This window comes from Saccopteryx bilineata, chromosome 3 (genome assembly GCF_036850765.1).
Source record: "Saccopteryx bilineata isolate mSacBil1 chromosome 3, mSacBil1_pri_phased_curated, whole genome shotgun sequence".
Lineage (NCBI taxonomy): Eukaryota > Metazoa > Chordata > Mammalia > Chiroptera > Emballonuridae > Saccopteryx > Saccopteryx bilineata.
In genome coordinates this window covers 32,047,471-32,075,200 of record NC_089492.1, presented here as the reverse complement: position 1 = coordinate 32,075,200, position 27,730 = coordinate 32,047,471, and the positions used below count along the sequence as shown (strand labels likewise).

At 38.7% G+C, this 27,730-nt stretch overlaps 1 protein-coding gene across 1 annotated transcript in view; it reads left to right on the top strand.

The window, feature by feature from the left end:
- Positions 1-22,222, top strand: part of DCAF13 (DDB1 and CUL4 associated factor 13) — a 28,613-nt gene extending 6,391 nt beyond the window's left edge. Inside the window, exons 4-11 of the mRNA XM_066265897.1 lie at positions 3,768-3,857; positions 5,933-6,088; positions 8,978-9,055; positions 11,502-11,584; positions 15,652-15,816; positions 18,467-18,602; positions 20,306-20,469; positions 21,328-22,222. Of these exons, the coding sequence (XP_066121994.1) occupies positions 3,768-3,857; positions 5,933-6,088; positions 8,978-9,055; positions 11,502-11,584; positions 15,652-15,816; positions 18,467-18,602; positions 20,306-20,469; positions 21,328-21,415 (960 nt within the window). The 3' untranslated portion in view covers positions 21,416-22,222. The remainder of the gene's footprint in view (positions 1-3,767; positions 3,858-5,932; positions 6,089-8,977; positions 9,056-11,501; positions 11,585-15,651; positions 15,817-18,466; positions 18,603-20,305; positions 20,470-21,327) is intronic.
- Positions 22,223-27,730: the final 5,508 nt, after the last annotated feature.

Genomic DNA, 27,730 nt, shown 5'->3' with positions numbered 1-27,730 from the left:
TACCAAGGCTCTTTTGGAGTTTCACAATGCAAAATAACTTACAAAAACCTTGGAAAGTACTGGTTTCTTATATCGTGCATTTGGATTTTTATAGTTACTTAATATAATAGTGAACTAGTAGCTTATAGGATATTATGCAGGGTGAGTCTGGAAATGTAGTTTATTCGGAGGACTTTCAGCACTAGGGAAGTGTCAGTTGTAGTGTGTGAGGTAGTGATGTACTATTAAATCAAAATATTGGCGGGGGGGGCGGTAAGATATACATAACATAAAATTTACCATTCTAGCCATTTTTAAGTGTATAGTCAGTGGCATTAAGTACTTCACATCCTTGTGCAACCATCACCACTATTCATTTCCAGAATTTTTTCATTTTTCCAAACTGTAACTCTGTACCCCAGTAAACAACTCCCATCCCCTTTGTCTCCAGCCCTTGATAAAGTGTCCCACTTTGTGTCTGTGTAAGTGACTATTCTAAATAGCTCATATTAGAGGAATCAGATAATATTTGCCCTTCTTTTCTGTGTCTGACTTACTTCACTAAGCATAATGTCCTTAGAGTTTGTTCATGTTTTAGAATATGTTAGAATTTTTTTTCCTTTTTAAGGTTAATATTCCATTGTATGTATACAGTATACTGCATTTTGTTTATCCATTCATCCATCAATGGGCAGTTGGCTGTTCTACCTTTTGGCTCTTGTGAATAATGCTGCTATGAACATTGCTGTGCAAATGTCTTTTTGAGCTCATTGAAAGTTTTAAATAGGGGAATCACAAAATCTAAGCTGTGCTTTGAAATGATTAGTTTGACAGCAGTGGGTGATCAGTTTGGAGTCTTTTAATAATCTTGGTATGCATTAATAAGTCAACACTTATTAGTGAAAACAGTGGAAATTAGTTTTTAGGTTTAGAAACGTTTTGGAGGTTTGACAGGCATGACTACTATGGGGTGCCTGTGAAGATGGTGGTTTTCGTTACAGAAACGGGGAAATCAGGAGTGTCAGAAACTTTAGAAGAGAATGAGAGTGGGAAGGATATATTGTGATGAGCTGGACTGCCATGGGTTATTGAAGAGATCTGTCAGACCTTTACAGATGCAAAGCGGGAGCTCAGGAGGGAAATCAAGAGTTAAACTTGGAGGCATCAATACAGAAATAACAATTAAAGCCATGGTACAGCATTATTGGGGAGAAGTGAGGTGGAAAATGTGGAAATAGGCAATGTCAGGGAAATTGCCTCGGGGAATGCCCACCTCTAGGAATGGGGCAACTCTGGGAAGAGCCAAAACACGAGAACCTGTGAATGAGCTTAATATCCCAGGAGGAAGGTATAGTTGATTGTGCGAACTATTGTACCTTAAAGGATAATGAGAACGGAAGACTGAGAAGAGTATTTCAGGAATGCAGACCTGCACAAAATGGAAAGTTAAAGGGCCTGTAATTTTATTGTTTTAGTTCTAAAACTGTTAGACGCTTTCAATTTACCTTTTAAAATGTTTTGAACTATTTATATATGTAATAGTTTGTATATACATACACAGTAACCAACTATGTAAATCTTCTTTATTTTTTATTCAGTGGTGGTTTTTTAAAGAATAGGCTGAGTAGCATGCTGAGTTCAAACCCAGAGAAGAAGGGAATAATGGAGGGAAGAGATGACTTCTGGGAAACCTGAGAGCTACCTTGAAATATGTGCAATATTGTCATAAGAAAGAGAAAGTGGACTTATTTGTCGTTTCATATTGGAGCATTAGGAGTAGGTGTTAATGTTAAAAGGTTTGGTTTTGGTGAAAGGAAAACTTATTCACTGTCAAAAACTAAAATAGGCTACATTGCAAAGCGTTTAGTAGCTTTTCACTAGAGGGGTGCAGAGAGGTTTGACAACCCTGCATGCATGTTACAGAAGGACTTGTGTGAGAAGTTGGAGCAGACTGCAACTACACTTCTTCCAGTTGCTTATTCTGGATATATTAATTAGTTTAACATCCTCGCCAGAGGACTTACTGGGTTTTTTCTTGTTAATGCTTAAAAATGAATCAACTCTGAAAATGTTTGTAATCACTATTGATTTCTCCCTCTCTAGATAGTTTTAGGTAATGTGTGCTTGGCTAGAGATGAGGCACGTGTGAAAACTACTTGCTGGCATGTTTCAAAAAATGTTTAATATACAATATTATTAAAGATAAAACTTTATTACCTAAATTTCAATTATCTGTAACATCCCAGTTTGTGATACTGACAGGTCCTTCTTCAGCTGACACAGCGGGATATAAGATGTTTGTAGCCGGGCATGCACCTGTTTGGTTCCTCCTTTCTACAAGATGCTAAACCTTTCTCAGGATCTGTGGTCTGCAAGTTTGTGCTCAGTAGACTTGGGTGGTGTAGCTTAGACATTTACAAGGAGGTTCAGTCTTGAGCTGGCAGACACTTTATCAGAGTCTTGACTGAAAGAAACAGTCTTCACGGAATGTGTGTCTAATGAGTTTATCCTGTCTTCCATAAGTGCTAGAATATTCTATTTGGGTCAAGCCGGATCAGCTAAGACCTTGGTTCCTAGATTACATTTTACTGGCCTTCAGTATTAGTTTCCAGAATTGAGTTTTGGTGTTATGCTAGTAGCTTAGATTCAGAGTTGTTAATAAATTACAGCTCTAGTATTAAATAGTTCTTTGTCTGTTAGCATCCTCAACAAAAGAAATTCTGTCTGACTTTAGTACCCAAAGTTCTCTCCTATTCACTTGTCCTATTGTAATATATGAGCACTGTGAATTGTTTTGCAGGAAGGGCTTCCCTTTTGGAATTTGCTGCAAGAAAAGAGCTAAATTTATGTTCTTCCCACAGACAAATGTATATAAAGTTATATGTCTATGAATACATATATGAATGTATATATATTTGCTAATATTTTTATTTTAAAAAGTGGATATAAATTATATATGATATGGAAATGTAAAAAAGAAAACAGGAGGTTAAAGTACCCTATAATTCTACTTTTGGTTAAAACTAATGGCTTGGTATATATACAATCTTGTACAGTACTACATATATGATTATTTTATGTTTTAACCCCAAATCAGGTTATATTATGCATTCTGTTTTGCAGCTCATTTCACCAAGTGTCTTGGACATATTTGCCCCATACCCCTATCTAAATTACCATAGTTTGTTGCTTTGCCTTGGTTTGGACTAAGGTGCCAACAGTTCTACCCATCATTGCTGCTTTACCATCTGTACATCTGTGAAAATAGTTTTGACCTCATGGACCTCTGAAAAATTCTCAGGGGCCTTCAGTTTGAAAACCATCAACTCAGTAGTTTCTGGAATTTTGTGTCAGGCAAAGAAGGACTTTATTAATGACAAGACTATAAAAATGTCCTCTCTAATATTTTTATGTGTTTTCACTTTTCACATTTAAAATTATCTGGAATTTTATGTCAAGCATCAAATTAGTTCAACTTTTAAAGCAGTCAACTTGATATCACAGTATCATTTTATTAGACTCTATGTCTCAATTGAAATGCCATCCTTATTGCAGTATCAGTTGTTTCTTTTTTGCCATTTATGTGACCTGTGTTCCTACTTATTTTGTTTTCTCTCATACTTTTTATTCTTAATTTTATACATTATATGTATTGGTTACAAATCTTTAACAAGGTGAGATATATATGCATCAGTTATTTGTAAAACTGAAGATGTTTAAAGTTTGATGTATATGTTGGCAAGTTTATAATTTATAACTTTTCATTATCACCACAATAAATATTTTAGGTTGGTGATGACAAAACTGTGAAGCAGTGGAAAATGGATGGACCAGGCTTTGGAGAAGAGGAAGAACCATTGCATACAATATTAGGAAAGGTACAAAAATAAGTTGACCCATACTTTGTCTATGAAGATTCTTCTCTTCAAATTATTTCATAATTTTCATTTCCAAAACAGATGTAAATAAAAAATCAAAGACCTTAGATTGTAATAACTGACCTATTTTAAACATTACTTAATGCTATTGTGGTCCTTTGCAGCTAAAGAATTTGAACAGTTCTTCAGTGTTTGTTGTAGGGTTTGATTTCTGTTTTTACCTAGAGGATTCAATGACATTTTTCTCTAGCAAGGCTCCGGAGGACATCTATAGGGTATAAAGATCAGAAAAAATAATGCTTCAGCTTCTGTGTGATTTATAGCATCATAGATCTTACACAAAGCTCAGAAATTCTTACTTGACAGAATCCTTTAGGAAATGAAGAAATGTAATACTGTGGTTATGCTTTTTGTACACCTCATATATATTTCTTACAAAATTACTCTGCAAACCAGATGATATAGCTTAAGTATAATTTAGAATGTTTGGCTGTTCATGTTTTATAATGCTTATATTTGATAATGAGCAAAATTATAATGTTAGATTTAATTTTTAATCATGTATTTTTAAATTCAGTTTGTCATTTCACTATTATAGTTAGTATATATTTAGATTCTGCTTTTCAGGTTTCAAGATGTTCTAAATATTCTTACAAAGACATGGAAATGGGGTATAGTATGAGACAGAAATAACTTGTAAGTGGTAAAAAGAAATTGTCAATAATGCCTCAAACAAAATTGGTTTTATACTTATAAAATGCCTTTCTTTAGAAATACCGAAAGATTTTGGAACTCTTTAGTCTTACTCCTTCCTCTGTGGCAGCGGTTCTCAACCTGTGGGTCGCGACCCCGGCGGGGGTCGAATGGCCAAAACACAGGGGTCGCCTAAAGCCATCGGAAAATACATATTTAATATACATTTTTAAATAAAATATTTATTTCCGATGGCTTTAGGCGACCCCTTTGTTTTGGTCGTTCGACCCCCGCCGGGGTCGCAGCCCACAGGTTGAGAACCTCTGCTCTAGGGTATCCAGTGGTCGGCAAACTCATTAGTCAACAGAGCCAAATATCAACAGTACAACGATTGAAATTGCTTTTGAGAGCCAAATTTTTTAAACATAAACTATCGGCCTGACCTGTGGTGGCGCAGTGGGATAAAGCGTCGACCTGGAACACTGAGGTCGCCGGTTCGAAACCTTGGGCTTGCCTGGTCAAGGCACATATGGGAGTTGATGCTTCCTGCTCCTCCCCCTTCTCTCTCTCTCTGTCTCTCTCACTCCTCTCTCTCTAAAAAAAATCAATTAAAAAAAACAAACAAACATAAACTATCTAGGTAGGTACATTCCTTATCGAGGAAGTGCCCACACATGGTATTTTGTGGGAGAGCCACACTCAAGGGGCCAAAGAGCCACATGTAGCTGGCGAGGCACAGTTTGCCAACCAGGGGTATGGGCGATTACTTCTAATTGTAGAAAAGTTTGTAGGACTTGCCTTCATGAATAGAAAATAATCAGAAACCTGCAGGTGCTGCTAAGAGTTTATAAAAGCTTAAAGTATTGTCTAAATATGTACTATCTGAATTTGAACACGTATTTTAAGTGGATAATATCAAATTTAGGAGATTTTATTGCCTTTAACAATATTAGCATCCACCCTCACCGATTTTATTTTTCTCTCTAAGTTTTAATCCAGTTGGTATCCCTGTTACTGTGCTGGGAGTCGGTACTTTATGTGGTAAATGTGGAATGAAGTTTTTAAAAAATTACATTTGTATTTTATTAGATCCTTTAATACCCAGTGAGGATTTAAAAATTGCTTCAGTGATGTTTTCAAACTTAACTAAATGCATACCATATTAACATTTTTCTTTATTTCCAGAATGTATGATAAGATATAACACTTCTTATGATACTGTTTTTTCCTTTAAGTAAGGCCTTCAAAGAAGTTTCTTTGTGAATAGAGATTTTCTCCAAAATGAGAGAGAGAGAGGATAAATAAATATATTTAAAATATTATCTGTAAACTTGAAGTAATAATGAAAAGGCCCATCTATAACAACCTTCTTGCTTTTAAAGACAGTGTATACAGGAATTGACCATCACTGGAAAGAAGCTGTTTTTGCCACATGTGGACAGCAAGTGGACATTTGGGATGAACAAAGAACCAGTCCTATATGTTCCATGACCTGGGGATTTGACAGTATAAGTAGTGTTAAATTTAACCCAATTGAGGTAATGCTTCTTTTTGAAATATTCTCTGCTTCTTGTTTCCTTATTATTTAATAATTTTGGCTCTGTGTAGGAAACTTTTAAACATGATACACATTTTTTTCTGAGTTTTAATTGTGTTTCTGGCATTTGGTCAGTTTTTCCAATTCTTTCTCAGTTCTCACAGCTTTGGTCAGATCTCACCACGCTTGCCTGCAGCCTTAGTGCCAGGTACCACTGGAGGGGGTGTGTGCATGTGCTAAGGGTGGAACTCAAGCCAGAGCTGTGCTGTGACACTTCAGTTTTACTCATGCCTTCAACACTCAGACCACAGGCTCCATCGCTGTACCTTTAGGAAAATGTTAAACTTTTTAAAATATGTATTTTTAAAGATTTTCTGTATTGGTTTTAGTGAGAGGAGATAGAGAGAAAGTGGGGGGAGTGGGAAGCCTCAACTTGAAGTAGTTGCTTCCTGTGTGAGCCTTGACCGGGCAGGCCGGCACTTTTGAACGTGCAGCATCAGCATTCCAGGTCAGCACCGTATGTCCTGTGCCGCCACGGGTCTGGCAGGAAAATGTTCCTTTTTGTTCACTCTCAGAGGTCAGAAGAAGGGGAATCAGCCATTGTTTTCTTTAACATTTTATAAGTGACAAGGGTACCAATGCTTCATGATAGTATGCTTGATTATTGTAACACAGGATAATTAGTTACTTTTTCTTTTATAAGAGATATGAATTGTGTGTCCAAGGAAAGAGTTGCAATTGGCTATTTACTGTTTAGTTGAGTCGGAATTTAGGAAAGGAAGCTGCCCTGAAGGCCAAGCCCTTGGTCCCCAGGTCTTTACCTGAGCTTTTTCTGAATGTGTCAGTAGGTGATCTCGTTTCCCAGAACACTCAGTAGAAATGCTTTTCCTATAGAAAGGAAAAGAAATTGTATGTGTAAGCTGGTTTTAGAAGTTCCCAGGAAATTACTGTGTTCGATAGTCTAAGAGAAAATTCTGGTATGCCAGTTTTATACTCTCGAAGACCAATGCTGATAATAGGATAGACAGGTAATGCTGATAATAGGATAGACAGGTCGAGTCAAAGTAGCAAGTTGTACAAACTGTTTGTCTGAAGCATTGGAACATGAGGTGCTGCCGTGTGCCCTGAGCTTGGCCTGTTGATGCTGCTGAGATGTGAGCTGGAGCATGCTTCCTGCCGCTGGCAGGAAGCTGCTGCCCTTGTGCCTTTGCACATAACCTTTGACCTTATACAGTCCAGGCTTTTTCTCTGTATTTGTTTCTTTATTCTTAAAGTGAGATTCATTGTATCTTTCAGTGTACTTCATAGATTTGTTGGAGTGTAAAATGTGGTAATGTATATGGATATTTTTAAAAGGTGCTATCCAAGTTTAAAGATGGTAATGTCATTACTGAAAAAAATAAAACAGAAGGAACAGACAGATACTGATTCCTGCTTCTCTGAAGGAGGATCTTTTGCTTTTCTGTTTTGGTAAACACCTGTGTCAGAAGAACGGATGGGCAGTTCTAAAATTATGATTATTAGTGACAACCTAACAATGACGTTTTTCTAATTTGTCTGTGTAACAGCTCTTTGTTCAGTTGTCTGTGGAATAGAGGGTTAATCTAATGAACTGACTTAGTGGTAAAAGCAAATCGTGTGTGTGTCACTTCCTGTACTAACTTGAATGGAAAGGGCAAGTTGCTGTGAACAAATGCAGTATATTTGTCTCCTCTAGTTATTAATAATAAATTTTCTGTTAAAATATTGAAGCCTAGAATTCTAATAAAGCCAAAGGTTTATACTAAGCATTGCCACATTTTATAGTCTGAAAGTCCACTTCCGCTCCATGTAGAATTTTTGCTTTGCTCAGATAAAAGTGTTTATATTTAGAAATGGAACCTGGTCAGACCTTGAGGTGACATGAGACACCAAGAAAGTTCAGCAGGGTCACTAGGAGAAAGTCCCAGAGAGAAAGTGATTTTAAAGGAGGGGTTTAAAAGTCATGATGTTTTATTTAAACTTTGTACACACCTGTAGTAGGAGCTGGTTATACAGATATTTAGTAAATGTCTTGTCCCCTTATGTTTGCAATAAGAAGTCGTTAGTAGGCAGACACCGAGAGTTAATAGGCACCCCGAATGAGGAGGAATGGTGCTCCGAAGGGTGGGGTTTGGGGCTCCACTGGTAGCTTGAAGACTTATTTTCACCAAATGCCAAGGGTTGTGTAAAGTACCTTGCACATTTATAACTGACAAATAAATATTTGAACCATCTGTGAAACAAACTGAGGACAGGCCTAATTTATACAGACTTAATATACCTGAGGACATGTTTAACTACTAATAAAGTAATAGTTTATATAATTAGAAAATATTGCCATGCAGTTAACTTTTAAATGACACTCTAATGTTGCCCAGTTGTAGTAGAATTGATGTATTCTCACGTTGCAGTGTATATTGGTACAGCTGTCTAGAAAATGATTAACTCTAAATATCAAAAGCCATAAATTTTTTTAGTATTTTTTGATTCAGTAATGCCACTACTGAAATTTTATCCTTAGAAAAAGAAGAGCTTAGTGTATGAAAGTGTTTATTGAAGTAAATTGAAAAACAGAAAACAGGTTTGAGTGGAAGAATGGATAAGTAAAATATGTTCTGTTATAAAATAGAATACAGAATTATTTGTACACTATCATCACAGGCCTCTAGAACACACGTACATGGGGATTTAACAATGAAAATATTTAGGTTGCTGAGATATGAGTGATTAATCTTAAAATGAACTTTAATGTTGTAACTTGGTATCCTAAACATAAACGTTAAGGGCAATTAAATGATTTTTTCCCTGAATGGATATGTGTTGCTGCTAACCCTGGCGTTTAACTGGTGATTGTTATACTTATTTTTAGACATTTCTCTTGGGAAGTTGTGCTTCTGACAGGAATATAGTATTATATGATATGAGGCAAGCTACTCCTCTGAAGAAGGTGAGTTTCAGTTTGTCTTCTGCTTTATGCAATTGTTAATGCATTCCTTGGTAAGTTGAGCAACAAAATGTGGAGCAAATGTTTCTTGAGAATTAAAAACCCCTCTGTCCGTAGAGCTGTTATTAGTACCCGAAGCTATCCCAGTGGCATCTCTCGGCTCCTGTTGCTTTCAGAGCCCTCATTTCCATTCCGTACTTCGTTCTCGTCTGCGTGTCCTCCGTGGTGCCGGCCCATTGTAGGCATCTACAGTTAGTATTTACTCAACTGAAAGTTCTTTCATTAAAAATATTGCCTCCCTTTAGTTCAGGCCCCATGATTATCATATGACACGTATGGCATTTTATTCCAAAAAGTTTTGTAACTAATTTACATAACCAGCTTTATTTGTGTAGTTACATGCTGACAGTTACTAGTTTGGCATTTTGTTTAGACAAAACACTGTCCTGTTCAAGGTGACAGATTTCCCAACAGTGCTAAGCAATCATTCCAGGAGTGAGATATCAAAGCTAATGGAACCTTAGGCTACCTCCAAAGGGAGAGCATATTGTTGGTAAGGAGAGGAGCACTAGTGTAAGAATGCAAGCATGCAGGAAGGGCTGGACTCCGATGTACCTCGAGTTTCTGTCAGAGTCCACATGTAAAAGAAGTACTTTTATTATTTTTGTTGTTTCATCATTCTTACAACATGTAATAAATTTAGAAATATTAGAAGTAGAGTATATTCATTTAAGTTTGTTTTTGATAAATATGGTAACCTTTCCAAAGTACCACTTTAATTATTTCACTCACTTATGTCATACAGTGGGAAGACCCTGTGTAAACTTTGGTTTTAGACCTTAAGCAGGTAGTTTAATCTGTGTTTCTCCTGTAAAATGGTGATATTAATAACCTTGCAGCACATTGGTGAGAATAACACGATACATTAAGCCATTAGACTGCCAATATGAATCACTAGTTTAATACATAGTAGTTTCTGCCCCTCTTTGCTCCTGCAGTCTCAGTTTTTAAATGATGTGCCATTACTTTTAGGTTAAAGAAAAGAGCAGTAGCCTGGCTCTTAAGCCATCCAGCATCTGGTCCCTGTGTGTGTTCCATTTATTTATTTGTTTCAGTAAGTAAGGCAACTTATAAATAGGGTTTGTTACATGCAGGTCGCCTTGATGGATCCATAGGGGCCCTTGGGTTATGGCACAGTTCCGTTCCTACGACAGTGTTGTAACCCGAATTTTGGTGTTAGTAGAAACACACCTTAGCCTAAGTCACTTACCTATCCTAACACAGTTGTAAAATCATAATCTAGAACATAAAAACACAACTCAGCAACAGAAAAAGGAAGAGGACATAAATATACTGTACGGTACACTGTACTATAATAACAGAAAGAATAACAAAAAATGAATAAAAAGAATTCCTTACTTTTATTCCTGTGGTTGGCTTGCACACTGGAAGGGGCATTGCAGGGAGGGAGAGAGTGACCTGTTGGGAGGAGGAAGCTGGAGAGGCAGGAGAACCTGCAGAAGGTGCTGGAGATGCTGGGTCAGCTGAATCAGGATTGTCTAAGGAACATGCAGGAGATGCCAGAGATGATCCTACCTGTACTATAGGTGTTTAATCTCAAGAAGCAGCTGATGTAGAGGGGACAGGATCTGCTGCAGGCCTCTCTACCTTCTTAAAGAATTGTTCCAGGCTAGTCCATAAGTCCGACGCTAATGGCGTAAGCCAAAACACTCACATTTCAATTTTTTAAAGTTTTTATGGGAGTGTGTGTTATAAACTCAAGACATCATATGTAAAGACTGTCATAACCCGAGGACCCTCTGTGTAGTTCTTTCTTCTGTCGACTAGACTGTTTCTTTCATGTTTTCTGCTAATGTAGTAGTTCTCAGTTGGACTGTACCCTTGCCAGGTATGTTTTGGGATGTGGGAGGAGCGTCTGAGAGACTGCCACGGCGTGTAACGGGCAGGCGCCTGAGAGACCAGCCAGGCTACGGTGACAGTCACACACAGCCAAAGATTTTCCTGCCCAGTGTTCCTGTTGAGAAGCTCTGTAATATACTGGTTCTTCTCGGCTTAGCTGCAATTTACTTGTCTTTTTTTTTTTTAACTCTAAGCTCACCATTCATTTCCCTCTGATTTCATACTTAGTTATTTACTGCTTCATAGTTTATATTTTAACTTTTCTCATGTATGTGTCATTTTCCTGATTAAAGTAGAAATTATTTGAGGTCCAGGGACCATTTATTAAACACCTGCTTGTGTGTTCAGAAAGCAATTATTGATTGATTTCTTTTCCTTTTGCACCAAGGCAAGTACTGAGTACATAATAGGTATTTATTAAATATTTGCTTAAATCAGTGGGGGAAAAAAGGAAAGGAAGTGGGAAGTTTATTCATTTTAGAGGGAATTAACTTCATAGTAATAGGTTAGTGTGTGCTTCCTTTCTCAGGTCATCTTAGATATGAGAACAAATACAATTTGTTGGAATCCTATGGAAGCTTTTGTTTTTACTGCAGCAAACGAAGATTACAAGTAAGTTTCCTTTTTTTTAAAGCTTATTTTTTTTTATCAGATTTGGCTCAGTTATGTGTCTTATTAATGAAATATGTGTTTCCTAAATAGTATTCATTCATATATGTTAGAAAACTGTATTTGTTTTGCTAAAAAAAAAAGTTTTCCAAATTGGAGAAGAGCTCCATAGAAAAGTAATCTGTTTTCAGAATGATACAGACCAGGGACAGTCAGCTGTGGCCTGTGGACCAAAGCTTGTCTGCTGCCAGTTTTTGTCAAGTTTTATTGGAAGATAGCCACGCTCTCTTAAGAACTGAATGTGGCTGCTTTTGTGCTAACATGCTGAATTGAGTAGTTGCTGCAGATACTCTGGCCCATAATGCTGAAAATGTTTATCTGCCCCTTTACACAGAAAGTTGGCTGACCTCTGATGGAGACCATATAAATAATGACTGAACCAAACATGTTTTGATAGAAACTAAAAATACCTGCCTACAAAAGTTGTAGCTCTGCAGGTAGCTGATACCCATGTAGTTACGTGATCAGCTATTGCTGTGACTTCAGTAAGACAAGGAAAAATAAGCTTCAATCTTTATCTTAGTATTTGCAGATAAATTATTCTGTGACTCCGTGTAAAGGTTGACCTAGATGGAATTTTATAATGCCTTTAATAACTTGTTGAAGCAACTCATTGGCTGTCTTACTGTATTTTTGTAGTTATCCCTGTAAGGTGGCTATATATGTTCTTCTCTTTTTAGAGATGAGCTAATATCCTAGTGAGGAAAGAATGCCCTATTTATCTTTTTTACCCAAAGCATTTATTTATTTATTTATTTATTTATTTTATTTATTTTTTTGCAAGAGAGAGAGAGAGACAGGAAGGTAGAGATGAGAAGCATCAACTGGGCATTTGGGGCACTTTATGGTTGTTCACTGATTGCTTCTCACATGTGCCATGGGGCTCCAGCCGAGCCAATGACCCTTTGCTCAAGCCAGCAATCCATGAGATCATGTCTGTGATCCCACACTCAAGCTGGATGAGCCTGTGCTCAAGCCAGTGACCTCAGGGTTTCAAACCTGGGACCTCAGAATCCCTGGTTGACACTCGATCCACTGTGCCACTACTTGGTCAAGCTATTGAAAGCATTTATTTTAGCACTGTATATATGGTAGATTTTTAATATATGGGCTTATTTATTTATTCATTGAGAACTTGGAAGTTCTCATTGAGTTTAACTTTAATATTCTGCATTTAAATTCTTTGTTCTTTCCCCTATTTATCCAAGCATATATTAGCTCAGAAATGGGGTTTATTATGTGATATTTTAGTGGTACCAACATCTATTTTACTAAAAAGAAGCTCAGACTGACTTGTGGTGGCGCAGTGGATAAAGCATTGACCTGGAATGCTGAGGTTGCCAGTTCGAAACCCCGGGCTTACCCAGTCAAGGCACATAGGGGAAGCAACTACTATAAATTGATGCTTCCTGCTTGTACCCCCCCCACCACCACCATTCTCTCGCTCTTTTTTTCTCGCCTCTCTAAAATAAATAAATAATCTTAGAAGAAGCAGCTCAATTGGACTCTCAGTAACTAGCAATATATAACCAAACCAGATTAATTGCAGCCCTTTTGGACTTTATTGACATTTTGAAATTATATGGTCTTGTTTCAATTAAAGGCAATGAGAGTATGTCCTGTGGACCCAAACTTACTGAGGTTTCTAAAGTTTGTTCTAATTGGCTATTTTGGCAAGATAACTTTTTCAGTGTCCTTGGGATTTCTCATTTCTGACCTTGGGAAGAGTTATATACGACACCTGAAACAAAGAGCATGTCTCTTGTCAGAGTACCATAATTGCTCTTACTTGAAAGTGATCATGCTGTGGTCCTTGCATACATTTTTAATATTTTCTTTCTTCTTTTGCCCTTTAAATAGTTTAATCATTCTGAATTAGAAACTGAAGTTCAAGTCCAGACTCAACCAGTAGCAACTAGAAATTGGGAGAAGTCATGCTGACTAGCTTTGTGCCATAGTTTCATCATCTGTAACATCAGACCGTTAGAAATATATTATCCTTAAATAATTTTTTAATTCAAAAGCTTGTTTGTATAAACATTTTCTATCCAATATAGAAATTAAAACAATCTACTTAAAATTTTTTTAGTGAAACAAAACAAACCTGGTTGAATATAATGCACTTGTCAACTGAGAAAGTTAACCTCGAAGATCACTATGACCTTGGCTGACAATCCTGTTATATGTTGGAAGTTTAAGAAAGAATAGTGACTCATTTCTTGATGAGAATTTCCCACATGCACCCCAACTGGTATCCACTTGGCAATCCCCATCTGGGGTCAATGCTCAGAACAACCAAGCTATCTTCAGTGCTTGAGGCCAACACTTGAACCAACTGAGCTGTTGTCATCAGCACCCAGGGTCAACACTCAAACCAGCTGAGCCACTGGCTGTGAGAGAAAAAGAAGAAGGGAGAGAGGGAGGGAAAGAGAAGCAGATGGTCCCTTCTCATGTGTGCCCTGACTAGGACGTCTACTCTCTGGGCCGTCGCCCTATCCACTGAGCCAACTGGCCAGGGCCTGACTTTTCAAATGGTATTAAAAATATTTTTTGAAATGTTAGGTTTTTTTTAAACATACTATTTTTAACTAGAATTTGCAAAGAAATTGTAAAAATAGTACCGGTCAGCCAACTTCTTCTAATAACCATAGTTCAATTAGCAATACCAAGAAATTAACATGGGTACAATACTATTAACTAAGCTACACTATTCCATCCCCAGTCTAAAGTTCTTTTTCTGTTCTGAATACAGGATCCCATGTTGCATTTGATTGCCCTGTCTCCTTAGTCTGCTCACTCTGTTCCTCAGCCTACTCTTGTCTTTCATGATCTAAGTGCTTTTGAAAGGCACTTACTGTTTTTTAGACTGCTCTTAATTTTGGCTTAACTGATGTTTCTCATTGTGCATTTTTGGTAAGAATACCACCATACTGATATGCCCTTCTTGGTGCATTGAATCAGTGTTACAGGATGTCAGTATGTCTTATTACTGGTGATTTTAACCTTGATCACTTTAGAATCTGCCAAATTTCTCCGCTATGCAGTTACTATTTTTTCCTTTTGTAATACATATCTTTGGGGAGATAACTTTGAATTATGTGCACACCCTGTTTCTCCCCAGACTTTTGCTTACTAATCTTAGCGTCTTGAAGTATTTCAGTGTTAGGAACTTGGTCACAGTAATGCTGTATTATTGTTGTCTCTTGTCCATATTGGCACATTTGAAGCACTCATTATTCTTCTAGCTGTTCATTAAGAATCTTTAAACTTTGACAATCATGCAATTACTGTTTTTACTAATTGTGCACAAAGTATAGTTTTCTAATTTTAGTACACTCTGAGAAGCTGTGCTCACTGATAGAAATATAGTGCAACTTTGTTAGAAATTGTCAAAATAAAAGCTTTAAATATGCTCATATCTTTTGACTTAATAATACTACTTGTAGGAATCTGTCCAGATTTAATTGAAATCATCTCAGTCAATCAAAGATTGTGTCAGAAATTTAAATATTGGAATTTCATGTAATAATTATTAATAAAATCATTTTAACTCATTTATATATACAACCATTAAAATGTTTTCAAAGATTATTTAATGGATAAATGATCATAATATGCTACATGAAATATCAGAATACAGAGCTTTATATTTTAATTTTATTAAAAATATACATTTAATTTGTGTAGTGAAAAGCTCAAATAATTATACTGTGCCAACTTTCTCTGGGTAGTAGAATTAAAAGATGAGTTTTGTACTCTATACTTGTGTGTAATTTCCTCGTTTTCTACAAGATTTATGTTTATAAGGATAAAAATTATGTAAGTGTAATCTTAAGGAATAATGAAAACTATTGATATTTTTCTGTAACCCTTACCCACTGTGTGAAGATCTGAGCTGTTTATTTAGACGTGCATTATTTAGCTAATGGTGTTATTCTCACTAGTGTCTCTTATTACTGTATATGCTGCTTTAAGGAATTTGTGTCGAGTAATTAAAACTCCTTTTGCAGCCTGTATACTTTTGACATGCGTGCACTGGACACTCCTGTAATGGTGCACATGGATCACGTGTCTGCAGTGCTTGATGTGGACTACTCTCCCACTGGGAAGGAGTTCGTGTCTGCTAGTTTTGATAAATCTATTCGAATCTTTCCTGTGGACAAAACTAGAAGCAGGTATGTTACTGCCAATAAACCATTTATTTTTATTTGATTTTTCCTTGTCTTGATCATTATCTTTGTGGGAAGGTTTGTTTGTGTGTATGTGATGAGGCTCCTACCCTGGTGGTGTGACTTGGAGTGCCAGCTTTCAGTGTATCATCTGTGGGCAAAACGTCAGCCTTTCTTTCATTAAACAGCATATTGTATTTATATATTGAGTAATTTGTTGATAGGAAATTTTAGTTTTTGCCTTATGGCAAAGCCATTTATTTTAGAATTATTTTTAAATGTTTTATAGTAAACCTTTTAAAATACAGGCTTTTTTAGGGCAGTTTTAGGTTTATAATAGAAGTGAAGAGAAGGTACAGAGATTTCCCGCATACCCCCTACTACACACGTGGCCTCCCCCATTATTGATACCACTCACCAAAGCGGCACATTTGTTACCAAGGATGAACCTACATTGACACATCGTAGCTAACACAAATCTGTAGTTTCTCTTAGGTCACTTTTGGTGTATATGTTCTGTGGGTTTGAACAAATGTATGAAATGACATATCCATCACTGTAAAGTTTCAAAACATTTAAGTTTGATAACTGATTTTCAGAGAATTGTCTGCTGATATTATTTGGAGGTTTTAAAAATCACAATCTTAGTATGTGATTCCTGTTGGGTTTAGATACACCAACAGGTGTTCTAAGCCGTCCTTCGCTTGAATGCTAGTCCTAGTTTGTTTCCCTGCGGTCCGTAGAGTACTGATCATTACCAAACATCAGATAATGCAGGCAGTGCTTTGAATGATCTCTGTTTCAAAAATATTTTCCTTTAAAAGAACTTAAAATTGCTAAAGTAAATTTTGAGTAGGTTTTTTTAAACTATAGTTAAATCAATATTTGAAAGTAGGCTTCTATTGGGATGCAATAATTACTAAGCAACTAAGTAAATGAATTGCATTCACATGGAGCAATTAGTTTCTATCATATTTGCAAGCATAAACACCTAGAAATGAAGAATTCTGCAGCATTTACAAGTAAAGAGGTTGGTTAAGGGACTAATAATTGGTATTAACTGGTCTAATACTTGAACAAGTTATTTTTAATGTTTGCCGAAGCCTGATTGATTTCCTGGTACTTAAATTCATTACATGGCTGTGGGGAAAATGGGCCTCTTAAATATGTAGAGATTGTAAGACTTGAGTTGTGGAAAAGCAGAGCATTGCGAGGATAGGAAAAAGCAGTCTAGCTCTCCTATTTTTCATTTTACTGGGTTGTTCTTTCTGACCTAATGTCTCCACTTGTAGAAGTAAATTTATTATGGTTTATGCACAGACTCATTCAAGAGCACAAACCTGTCTGTCCGAGACCAGTGTGTGAGGGCGCTTCAGAGATGCTTCTAACAGCAGGAACTCTGATCTGGTCGTCAGGATAGGCTCTTTCATTGTGCAGTTTGCTGAGCTTGCTTCCTTTCTCTCAGGTAGTCTGCATTTTGAAGAACCATTTTAAATCCAGATATGGAAAATATATTTCTCCAGAAGTCTCTTTTTTTTTTTTTTACTGACCTTATTTTTTACTTGCTTTTTAATGTTCTTCACACTTCCCAATATAGTACCTTCTGTGAATTCACTTAGCATGTTCCACAGACTTTCAAAATAGGTATGATACTTGACATCTCCACTTTCTAAATGATTCTTACCTCAACTCATCAGATACTTCTATAGCCCTCCCTTTTCACACATTGCTAAGTCAAGTCGTACTTGAGTTAAGCTTTTTAAATGATTTGACCAAAACAAAAATCAGATATTAGGATCAACATATCAGGATGTGCTCTTTAAATACCATTGCATTAATTTTGTTTTTCTGTAAAATGTAAAGTATGATTGTTGGCCAGAATTGATTTGGAGGGAGTAGAGGCTTATTAAAAACAATCCAATTGCCTGACCAGGCAGTGGCTCTGTGAATAGTGTCAGCCTGAGACATGGAGGACCCAAGTTCAAAACTCTAAGGTCGCCGGCTTGAGTGCAGGCTCATCTGGCTTGAGCACAGGCTCATCTAGCTTGAGTGCAGAGTCTCCAGCTTGAGCACGGGGTCACTGGCTTAAGTGTGGGATCATAGAGCTGACCCCATGGTCACTGATTTAAAGCCCAAGGTCACTGGCCTGAGATCAAGGTTACTGGCTTGAGCAAGGGGTCACTGGTTCAGCTGGAGCCCCCCACCAATCAAGGCACATATGAGAAAGCAATCAATGAACAACTAAGGTGCTGCAACTATGAGTTGATGCTTCTTATCTCTCTCCCTTTTTATCTGTCCCTGTCTGTCCCTCTCTCTCTCACTAAAAAAGACACACACCAAAACAAAAAACAATCTATTTCTTCTTGTTACAAAATCCTTTAGCTACTGCATATTTTATTTGTGTTACATGTCTTCAGTTATTTTGTGAACTTTCCTGGGCATGCAGTTTTGCTTAGTTTGTTTATATTTTTGTTTTGGGGTTGTAACTTCTCTGAGGACAGGAATAATTTTTGATTCCCCAGCACTTAGCATAGAATCTTGTGAATTTCTCTTACTCTCTTCGGACTCAAAAAACTATTCTGATACTTGCTAGGCAGTAGGTCAAGAAAATTTGTACCAAAACACTAAGGGTTTTAACTTAATTCCTCTTCTATAGGGAAGTATATCACACAAAGAGAATGCAACATGTGATCTGTGTAAAGTGGACTTCTGACAGCAAGTACATCATGTGCGGATCCGATGAAATGAATATTCGTCTCTGGAAAGCTAATGCTTCGGAAAAATTGGGTGTGGTAAGAGACCCCATTTTCTTTCATTGTCAAGTAAAGCTGGTTTTTCATTTTATTGGATATCACTATATTGTAAAGAGGATTTATTTGAAATATGTAGGTATTTTGATCATGTTGGCATAGTTGTAATAAAAATGTTAGCACCAACACAGAAGTCTGTATTGAGATTTACTTTTTTTCATGGGTAGGCATCTTCAGAGGCCTTCGCTAATTCAGATGTTTGACGATAGTTGAACCCTCGTGAGTCTTGGTGTTTCTGAGGTGTAGGAAGTGAAAGTGTAGGGACTGGAACCTCAGAATGTAGAACACCTGTTTCTTCTGGTCGTAATCTGGCAGGTTAAAGGCTTCGGGTCCCTGTGAGGATTTTTAATATTAAAGACACAGTGAAACACTGAATAAAATACAGACGGCCCTGGCCGTCAGGTAGGTCGCTTGGTTGGAGCGTCGTCCCGACATGCCAGGGTTGCAGGTTTGCCCTCCAGTGAGGGCACTCCAGGAATCAACCAATGAACGTATGAATAAGTGGAACAACAAATCGATGTTTCTCTCTTTCTGTTTCTCTCTGCCCTCTCTTCCCCCACAATCAATAAATAAAGTTTTTAAAAGATGAAAAAATACAGAAAGCTTCAGACTAAAAAATGATTCAATGAAAATGTAACAAATATCATTGGCTAGCTACCTCTGGGTTTTGGGGTTATGGCTTTTTTTTTTTTCATTCTTAATGTTTTTCTAAATGTCTCATGCTTTATCTAAGAAACATGTGGAGTGTTTATATCAGAAACATCTTAAGTTTAGGAAGGAAAGGTTAAGGGTGAGTTATTTTCTGCTTAGCCCTGTTAGGAAAAGCACAAGATGATAAGCAGTAATTAAAGACAATTCTATTTTAGATTTAATAATTGCTAAGTTTTACATTGCTTGGGTTTCAGTTCATCATTAAATGTTCCTCTAAATCAGGGGTCCCCAAACTTTTTACACAGGGGGCCAGTTCACTGTCCCTCAGACCGTTGGAGGGCCAGACTATAAAAAAAACTATGAACAAATCCCTATGCACACTGCACATATCTTATTTTAAAGTAAAAAAAACAAAATGAGAATACAATATTTAAAATAAAGAACAAGTAAATTTAAATTAACAAACTGACCAGTATTTCAATGGGAACTATGCTCCTCTCACTGACCACCAATGAAAGAAGTGCCCCTTCCGGAAGTGCGGTGGGGGCCGGATAAATGGCCTCAGGGGGCCGCATGCGGCCCACGGGCCGTAGTTTGGGGACCCCTGCTCTAAATCTTTGTCGTCCTTAACATTGTTAAACAAAGGCTAGTTGTTACAGAATAGAACACTTGTTCTTTTCTGTTTCAATATGTATTTCTACAGGAAATAAAAAACTGAGTGATTAATACAGGTGGTTCTCTGTGTTACTTATGCCTGGGGAAGGTCAGCTTAGTGGTCCACGCGAGCCTGCTCCCTCAGCCTCAGCACTGCTGTTTTCACCTGGCAGAATCTGTCTACGTTGTAGGCGTTCTGCCTAAAAGAAAATTCAGTGCTCATAGAGCCTTGCAAATGGGAGAATTACATTGGCAGTTTTGGTTGCATGTCATAAAAATGTAGTTTGGGGTGGAAATTTTGGGTGCTCCTAGCTTTGTTATACTGAATCAAAACGAAGAACACACCATTTATTAAAATATCAAAATGCATTTTTTTTCAGCTGACATCACGAGAAGAGGCAGCCAAAGATTATAACCAGAAGTTGAAGGAGAAATTTCAACATTATCCTCACATAAAACGGATTGCTCGTCATCGACATCTACCAAAATCTATCTACAGCCAGATTCAGGAACAGCGCATCATGAAAGAGGCTCGTCGACGAAAGTACGTTTTGGGAAATTTGACTCTAACTCAGTGCCTTTTTCTAACACCCCCCTGCACCCCATGTCGCCAAAACAAACAAACAAAAAACCTGCCTTTCCAGGGAATAAATAATTTATGTGCTATTATTATACATTAGACATATTGCTGATGTTTTTTCTTTCTAATATATAAAAGGGAGAGCAAGAAGCATATAAGATTGTGAGAATTTCTAATATCTATTTTTGAGAATATAGTTAAAGGGCAGACAATGAAATGGCTTTTATCAAAATAAGAAAATGCTTCTGCTTATACTAGAGGACTGTTGTCAGTGGATAATATTTTTTAAAAATGATTTCTAATGAATCTAGACTTAAGAGGTATTGTGTATCTTCCAAGATAAAGTATGCCAAGAACTCATTGTCCACATTTCTTAAATAAAAATTTTTCTAACGTGCTTCATCATAACATTTGGAATCTAGCATTTTGACTCTAAAGCAGAACTCATCACCACTGTTTCCCCTGTGGAATAGTCTTCTTTTTGCGATTCTTGAATTCATGCAAAGTATTACAGAAATTCTAATAGGGAGCTCTTAGTTATATTATACAAATGATTATTATTTTTCTGTCTTTGGATAGATGTTGAGGTTGAATCCCTTTTAACAATTTTAACTGTGACACATTTTTCTAACTTATAAAGGACACGAATTTGTAATAAGTTTATTTTTAGTTGCTTTTTACCTAATCTTACTGTGAAAACTTTTCTTTTTCATTAAGTGTTTTTTCCAGTGAATTTCTCAGATTTTTCTGAGAAAGTTTTCTTTGGTTAAGATGACTTTTCATAAACCTGCTTATATGTTGTGTACTTTGTCTTATTTCTAGGGAGGTGAATCGTCTCAAACATAGCAAGCCTGGCTCTGTGCAGATCCTGTCGGAGAAGAAGAAACACGTAGTGGCAGTTGTGAAATAATATTTGGTATTCCTACGAATACTGATGAATAATTATTTGTTATGTATTGATTTGCAAACTCTACAAATAAAAATACAGTTAATCCTTGAAGAACATGGGTTTGTACTGGCTGGATCCACTTATATGGAGATATATTTTCAATAAACAAACAGTTGGCTCTTTCTGTTCCCAGGTTGGGCATCCACAGATTCAACCAGTCTTGGACCAAACAGTGTTTTTTATCTATGGTTGAGAATCCATGAGTGCAGAGGACCAACTGAGGTTATGTGTGGATTTTTGACTGCCCGAGGTTGGCTCCCTAACCCGTGCATTGTTCAAGGGTCAACTGTACTTGCTGTGAATAACAAAGTTTAGTTATATGTGTAGAGCGCTATTGTTGCTCATTTTAGCTACCCTGAAAAATTATCTTTAAAAGGTGGCCTGTTGGTAAGACTATCCAATACTTTGCATTTCATTGGAGAATACAGAGTATTTGCAAACTAGCTTATTTTTTCTGTAAGAAATTGCAATTATACTTTTGCTCTGATCTATTATTATAGACACTATACATTTAAATTCACATTTAAGACCAAACATCTCTTGTGTTACCTTTAATATTGCTTTAATTATGTAATGTTTCTTCCCAGGATTTCACAGAACATGTAGAAGAATTATGTCAGTACATTTTTCAATTGGATTTATTTATTGTGCTTTATATTTGGCTTTTTGAGACTTTAAAGTTGATCAGCCTGCAATTCTGTAACTTTCATAAAAGATAATGATTATAATTTATGGTCACATCACAATAATAAAACAGCCTTTTTCTCAGCATTGTAACTTTGATCCATTTCTACTAAATAACTTCTCACTAAGTTGTAAATAGTAGTGTAGGCTGGGTTTTTCTTTTTAATCATCAGCTTATTTAACTCTATTGTAAATATATAAACTTAAATCTTAGGAAGCTTTTTTTTTTTTTTTTTTTTTTTTTTTTTTTTTTTTTTTTTTTTTTTTAGCGGGAGGTGGGGAATCAGAGACAGACTCCCACATACACTCTGACCTGGATCCACCAGCATTCCCCGTCTGGGACTTATGCTTGAATCAACCAAGCCATCCTCAGTACTCGGGGCTGACACTAGAACCAGTCAAACCACTGGCTGTGGGAGGGAAAGGAGAGAAGGGGAATGGGAGGAGAAGCAGATGGTTGCTTCTCATGTGTGGCCTGCGGGGAGTTGAACATAGGATGTCTGCATGCTGGGCCAGTGCTCTATCCACCGAGCTAACTGGCCAGTGCCAATTTTAGATAATTTTAAGTAAAGAAGACATTAAAAGAATCCAAAGAAAAAATGTTATTTAAGACTACATATATTTGTTGTAAAAAGATGAAGAAATGCACAGGGCTGATAAAGAGCAGACCCGGAGAGGGAGGATACAGTGAGGGTCGGACACACAGACTTCAGCTCCTGGAGGGAGGCTCATTTACTAAGCTCTGTTTATTCTGTTAATTTTTATGCTTTCTTAGATATCTTAAATATTTCATCGTATCTTTCTTAAGGCTGAGAGGGATCAGCCATCTATCTTTTCATCTTTATGATCTGTTGTAGGCCTTCAGTGACTGGACTTTAAAGGTGAACCAAGTTCTCTTATGAACATATTATTAGTTTGGGTGTGTTTTCAAAGAAAATATGCAAATGCTGAGCCATAAAAAAGAGCATGTGTGCCAGTTTGAGCCCTTTAATTTTATTTATTTATTTTTACAGAGACTGAGTCAGAGAGAGGGATAGACAGGGACAGACAGGAACAGAGAGAGATGAGAAGCATCAATCATTAGTTTTTCATTGCGTGCTGCAACGCCTTAGTTGTTCATTGATTGCTTTCTTATATGTGCCTTGACCATGGGCCTTCAGCAGACCGAGTAAACCCTTGTTGGACCCAGCGACCTTGGGTTCAAGCTGGTAGGCTTTTTGCTCAAATCAGATGAGCCCGCGCTCAAGTTGGCAACCTCGGGGTCTCGAACCTGGGTCCTCTTCATTCTAGTCCAACGCTCTATCCACTGCACCACCGCCTGGTCAGGCTGAGCTCTTTAAAAAGCTGCCTAGATGTGGTAAGGAAGGAAGGCGGTTTATGAAAGGGAATTGTGAAGGATGAAGAGGAGGGAGCAGGAGTAGGCAGGGAGAGCCTTCTGCTGTGGGCTGGACTCCTGACAGGAGAGTGGGAAGGAAGGGGGACTGAGCGGGAAGAGCCTTGGACTGCAGTGCAGTTCTAAAAAGGTTGGGCCAGGCTGATGGGGTATCTTCAGACCAATGTGGCTTGTCAAAGGGTTCCATGTTGTGCAAGAACGGGCCAGCACTAGGCCCCTCCTGTGCTCAGGCAGTGGCTGGGAGCAGCCCTGGGGAAGCGTGGCCTTGCGGTGAGTGCAGTGGTGAATCCAGAGGGGTGGCAGCCTGGACTTGGCCGGAAGCCTGGACTCGGCCGCTGTGCTTCCTGCCAGCTCCCTTGAGGGAGTTCTGAGCAGAGCGTTTCTACGGCTGTACCCCTTGTGCCGTACAGACCAACTTCTTACCGGGTTGGGGAGCAACTCTTCCATGTGCCTCTCAGAAGAGGGAGTTTGGTTGGATGATTGGTACCCCTGACACTGAAGAGCCCAAACTGGTACTTATTGTCTGTCTTCCATCATTCTATCTCCTCAGCGGGTCTTCATGGCTTACTTAATAATGTGACTCAAATCTTTGTTCCTGAGGTATCTGAACCTTAGGTAACCATATCCTTCTCAGGCTGGGGTTGCTACTCATACCTGTTTACAATTACAGTGGAGCAAGGGAATTCCAGTAGGCACCAAATGGACCAGCTGAGTCTCTCCTATTTCTCCAGTCCTCCTCCCCCATGCTGGTCAAAGTCATTACCCTTACCAGAAGGCTGACTGCTCTTCTAGCCTGCTGCTCCCTGGACATAAGAGTACAAAAGAATTGGTGATAGTCATAGCATGTAGTTCAGTACAATTTCTGTTGTGTGCCCTAGCAAGAGTGTGGCCCTTTGGTGACCAATACTTCCAACCCTGCAGAGCCCAGAGTTTTAGAATGGAAAGCAGAGTACTTCAGTGGGTCGCTGGAAGTGATGGTAATTGGAGCCATTACTCTCTCTTAGTTCTTGGACCAATATAAAGGTTTGCATGTATGTATGCTACATCCATAGAATGGTACCCAATCCTTTCAGCATACTGCATCTGAGCTGGTGCTTACATTGTGTCGTCAGTAGGCTGTTTAGTGATCAATGAGACTCCATATTTTTGGATTGCATGCATATGGTATGACATGTGGGACCCAGGGTTGGGCCCACTCTCACCTCGTTTGCTATGAAGTAGGTTCCCTGGATGAGTGGGATTCATGCCTGTGAATTAAAGGCCAGATAGTGGTGCTGGCTGAGGTTTGTGGCTCTGGGATTGGGGGATACCAGAACAGGTATCGCTGTGAAGATGAGTTGCTGGCATTTCTAGGACCATGTAGTTAAGCTGACAGCAAGTGGTCTCATTTTTCTAAAGGAATAGTGCCGTACTGTAAGTACAGCATTAGTCTATTGCTGACAGGTTGGACAATGAGGGACACAATAAATAGATCAGCTTTAGTAAGTGGGAGTTCATCTGTTGGGCTCATTCATAGCCCCTTTGCCAGAAGCCATTCCATCCATGTGCCCAGTGTGCCTCTTCCAGGCTGGCTCATGTCAGCTGATGGAATGCCTCTTCTGTGGTAGATGCTTCCTGGTGGACACAAACATGTTATTGAAAGAATTTCCTCTATGCCCGCTCCCTCGTGTCCACCCATATACCTTTCCCTCAGACCTCGTCTCTGATTTTCTAGCCATTTTCCTTCCTCACACTCACCAGAGGGCCAGCCATTGACTACTGCCCAGGAATCTCACCTAAAGCCACTTCTACATAAAATGATGACTGGCCAGATACGTTGCTTACAGATCTGCCATTGGGAAGCTTCCTCCCTCACCTCTAACTAGCTAGACTGCCCCTTTACATTCCTTTTTTTTTTTTTTTCTTTTTCTTTTTTTTTTATTTATTCATTTTAGAAAGGAGAGAGAGAGGGAGAGAGAGAGAGAGGAGAGAGATAGAGAAGGGGGGGAGGAGCAGGAAGCATCAACTCCCATATGTGCCTTGACCAGGCAAGCCCAGGTTTTCGAACCTGCAACCTTGGCATTTCCAGGTCGACACTTTATCCACTGCGCCACCACAGGTCAGGCTCCTTTACATTCTTATAACGAGCCACCGTCCATTTGTGTTTCAAACCCACAAGCTGAACCACGCCAACCAAACCATCAGTAAACTACGCTTGAGCCTCGTCCTCCTTCAGCTGGCTGTACCACCCCTCCCCGATCGCCACAGGTGCAGGGGGGATAAGTGGCACCGACGCAGCTGTGGTGGGTGCCATGGAGGTGTGAGCTACCTGCCCATACAGTTTACCTTCGCCCTCTGGTCCTGACTGGGCTCTGTCTCAGACGTTCCATTTTTGCCTTCTGAAAGACTGCTGCTGAGTTCATACAACTTTATGTCTTGGTGAGTCTAAGCTTAGATTATAATGAGCAGTTCTGGTCACATGGTTACCTGGTGCTCATGGTCAGACAGCTGTGTCTATCAGAGCTCAGTAACATGCTATGAGCTATTTCTCAAAAATTGTACTCCTCTGTCGCAGATGGTAGGGCCTTGCTCTGGAATCCTAGGCCTGTGATGCGATTCTCCCCCAGGGGCTTGCCATAAACTCCACGCTGCACCTTTCTCTACCGCTGATGCCTCCTACCCCACAGGTCTGCTGATCCTGTGGCCAAAGCTGCAGGGTTGCCTGCACCCAGCCAGACCTGCTTCAGAGCTATTCCTGCTTTGGGCCCCATGCAGAACTGGTAGCCTTCCATATTACCCAATACATAAGCCAGAACAGTAAGGATTCCTAGGTGGGAAATAACATTACCTGCAGAACTCAAAGGGGCCTACCAGGCTTCCTTCCAAGGCAGCAGCTATATTTTGGGAGTGATATCACGGCATGCCCCTTGATTGCTGCGCTTCTGAAAAAGGTCAGACGGCGGGACCTTCACAGGATTGACCTCGTGTATGGCCAGTGCTTCCAGCACACAAGTCATCTCTTGCTTGTCCTGTCCAATCAGCAGGATGTTGTCAATGTAATGGATGAATGTCATATTCTGTGGGATAGCCAGTCAGTCCAGTTCTCTTCGGACTCTGACAGAGTGCAGGAGAGTTAACAGCCTTAGAGAAAAATTAAATAAATACTGTTTATTCCATGTAAATGTGAGCTGTTTCTGATCCTTTTATAATCAGAATAGAAAAGGCATTTGCCAAATCAATAGCTGCATACCATGTACATACAATGATACCATGTCCAGCACAGCACCTGACCGAGGCTCCTACTTTCAACCATTTACAGGGGTCTACATTTTCGTCGTCCTCCAGAATCCATCTAGTATGTACAGAGGTCAGACCGGCAAATGACATGGAGGTATGAGAAAGGCCACACCTGCCGCCCACCCACATCTTTTAGGTCTCTAATGCTGGCACCAATCTCCCCTATCCTATTCACCATAGTGTAGTAGTGTTTTTTATTTAATATCGTGGTTGGGGGGATGCGGTAGGATTTGAAAGATTTTTACTTGTTTCTCCTATTACAGCTCTTACCCTACAGGTCAAGGACCCAGTATGATGGTTATTCCAACTATATCATTCCCAATTACACACTTTGGAACTAGAAATGACAACTGAGTACATCCGTGGACCCAGTGGACCTACTGTAAGTTCGACTTCAGGTCTCCATTTATTAAATGATCCTCATAAGCTGCCATTCTAACAGGGTCATGATGAGTCTTCCAGTCTTTGGGAATCAAATGTCAACTGAGATTCTGGGTATACCTTTTCCCCAGTGCAGTTACCTAAGTAAATGGCCTGCTGAGGCATCATTATAGCATACGCTTGCTGTGGGTTTGCAAAGTCCTTCCTCCTGGGGCCGAGCCACCTCTTCATTTAGTGGCTCCACATAGGAAAATTGGCCTGAGTCTGGTAACTGAGCAAGAGATTGTGCATTTTTATAGTGACTATACTCGAACTCCTACTTCTCCATTCTTGCCTTTTTTCTGGTTGTAGAGGTCAGGGCGTATCCCCATTGAATGTCCATCTATTTTGCTTCAAGAATAGGCTTTACCTGGTTCCACAACTCCCTGCAGACCTAGTCTATTTGCCTGTTTCTCCAACCTTGCTGATCATTATGGCCTCCTGGCTTCTAATGGTTAAGCACTAGCACCTGGCCTCTGTTACTAGCATGTATTTGGGGGCAA